General features: G+C 51.8%; 1 protein-coding gene across 1 annotated transcript; it reads left to right on the top strand.

Moving 5' to 3' along the window:
- The first annotated feature begins 317 nt into the window (after positions 1-317).
- Positions 318-1,572, top strand: LOC149371477 (uncharacterized). The gene is made up of 2 exons (XM_089585185.1): positions 318-948; positions 1,529-1,572. Exons 1-2 carry the CDS (start codon positions 318-320, stop codon positions 1,570-1,572), a joined length of 675 nt encoding a protein of 224 aa, XP_089441311.1.
- Positions 1,573-1,930: the final 358 nt, after the last annotated feature.

Raw genomic sequence — 1,930 nt, 5'->3', positions numbered from 1 at the left:
GAGCCGGAAAGTGGGTGTTACTGCAGGCAGGTCTCGCGTTCGTTGCATTAACACAGGCTTCTATTCGACAAAGGAAGCACAACTAGGAATGCCGTCTCGTAGATTCCCCTCTGTGGTGTACTGATAGCGCAAGCGCATGTTTTACAAACTGCATTTTCATGTATCGCTTATCAGCCACGCAAGCAGTCGTCGGCAGATCACATGTCCATCGGCCTATAAAAAGGCACTGTATCAATAAACGTTTGTTCAGTTCCAGCCTGGCGTCCGTCTGATACACAACAGTTGGCGACGAGGGTGGCGACGAGGCAGCGACGGCGATGGCCGTCGGAAGGATCGGCGAGTATCGTCTCGGCACGAACGCGTCATGGGACGAATACGTCGAGCGCCTGGAAATGTTCTGCGAAGCGAACCAGATAACGAAAGAAGAGCAGAGAAGAGCAGTCCTGTTGAGCAGCTGCGGCGAAGAAGTGTACGGGCTGATCGTAACTTTGGTGAAGCCACAAAGACCGACAGCAGCAACCTACGAAGAAATCAAGACTGCCGTTCGCAAGCACCTGCATCCAAAGCCTTCGGAGCTGTATGCAAGGTTTTTGTTCTACAGGCGAAACCAGGCTGCCGAGGAATCGGTTGCGGACTACGTCACGGCGCTACGGAAGCTAGCCGAAGACTGCGGTTTTGGCAGCGCCCAACTCCCGTTGGACGTCATGATGCGGGATCGTTTCGTATGCGGACTCCGGAACGAAGGGGTTCAGCAGCGACTTCTCGCAGAACACAGCCTTACGTTTAAGGTTGCGTATGACTTGGCCACAACTGCAGAAGCAACCGCTAAGCAACAGCGAGACATACGCAAGCACGGTCGATATGAGACGGACGGTCAGGAAATGGTACAAGCAACCCGTGCGAAGCAAGACACCCCAGCGGAGGGGTCCAGCTGTTACCGGTGCAACGGTAAGCACGCTCCACATTTGTGCCGTTTTAGAAAGGCGACATGCTTCAACTGCAAAAGGGTTGGACACATAGCTAAGGCTTGTCGGTCGAAAGACGATAGTAGAACTGCTCGGAAGACAGCGTATGAGCAAAAGAAGAAAGGAGATAAGCGCAAGGGCGTGTACGAAATGAGTGCGTTGTTTTCCCTGTGCGAATTGAATGAGCAAGAACAGAAGTTCATGGTTCAAGTAGTGATTGAAGGGCAAGAAGTTCCGATGGAGGTTGATTCTGGCGCATCGTGCTCAATTGTGAGTGAAGATACGTTCAGGGTTATTGAAAGGAATCACGGTAAAATACCACTGCAAGATTCTGGAACAACTATCGTAACCTGGTCAAAGGAGGCGTTACCCGTGCTGGGTCAAGCAAGTGTCTTGGTGGAATTCAAAGGCAGGAAGGCAAAGCTACCTTTGCTCGTAGTACAGAAGCAAGGCAACAGCCTGATTGGGCGAAACTGGTTTAACCCGTTAGGTATTGGCTTGCGGGGAATACAGCAAGTAAACGTGGAGGACGTGCCTTCGCGATTTCCCGAGGTGTTTCGCAGGGACCTTCCTGGCTTCAACGGACCGCCAGTTCACATCGAACTGATAGATGACGCCCAACCGGTGTTCCTCAAAAGTCGACCAGTTCCACTGGCCCTCAAGGATGACGTGGCCAACGGAATAGACCGCTTGGTGCAACAAGGTGTATGGGCGCCCGTCAGCTACTCCAACTGGGCAACACCACTGGTAGTGGTAAGAAAAAAAGATGGAACTTTACGTCTTTGCGGCGACTATCGCAGTACCGTAAACAAAGCTATTAAGAGCAGTGGATACCCCTTGCCCACTACAGCTGAAATGCTGACAGCTCTAAGTTCAAGCAAGTTTTTTACCAAGTTGGATCTAGCCCAAGCTTATCAGCAGCTTACGCTAGACGACGAGACGGCTGAGGTGCTCACAGTCAACAC

Source organism: Amblyomma mixtum, chromosome 1, assembly GCF_055824585.1.
Source record: "Amblyomma mixtum isolate Tamu chromosome 1, ASM5582458v1, whole genome shotgun sequence".
Classification (NCBI taxonomy): Eukaryota; Metazoa; Arthropoda; class Arachnida; order Ixodida; family Ixodidae; genus Amblyomma; species Amblyomma mixtum.
The sequence above is the reverse complement of the archived record's forward strand: the minus strand, read 5'-3'. Positions and strand labels throughout refer to the sequence as shown.

Coding starts and splice junctions, on each gene's coding strand:
- LOC149371477 (XM_089585185.1), top strand. CDS start 318: ATGGCCGTCGGAAGGATCGGCGAGTATCGTCTCGGCACGAACGCGTCA. Junction 949..1,528: donor CAGCTGTTACCGGTGCAACG/GTAAGCACGCTC, acceptor GGTGTTTCGCAG/GGACCTTCCTGGCTTCAACG.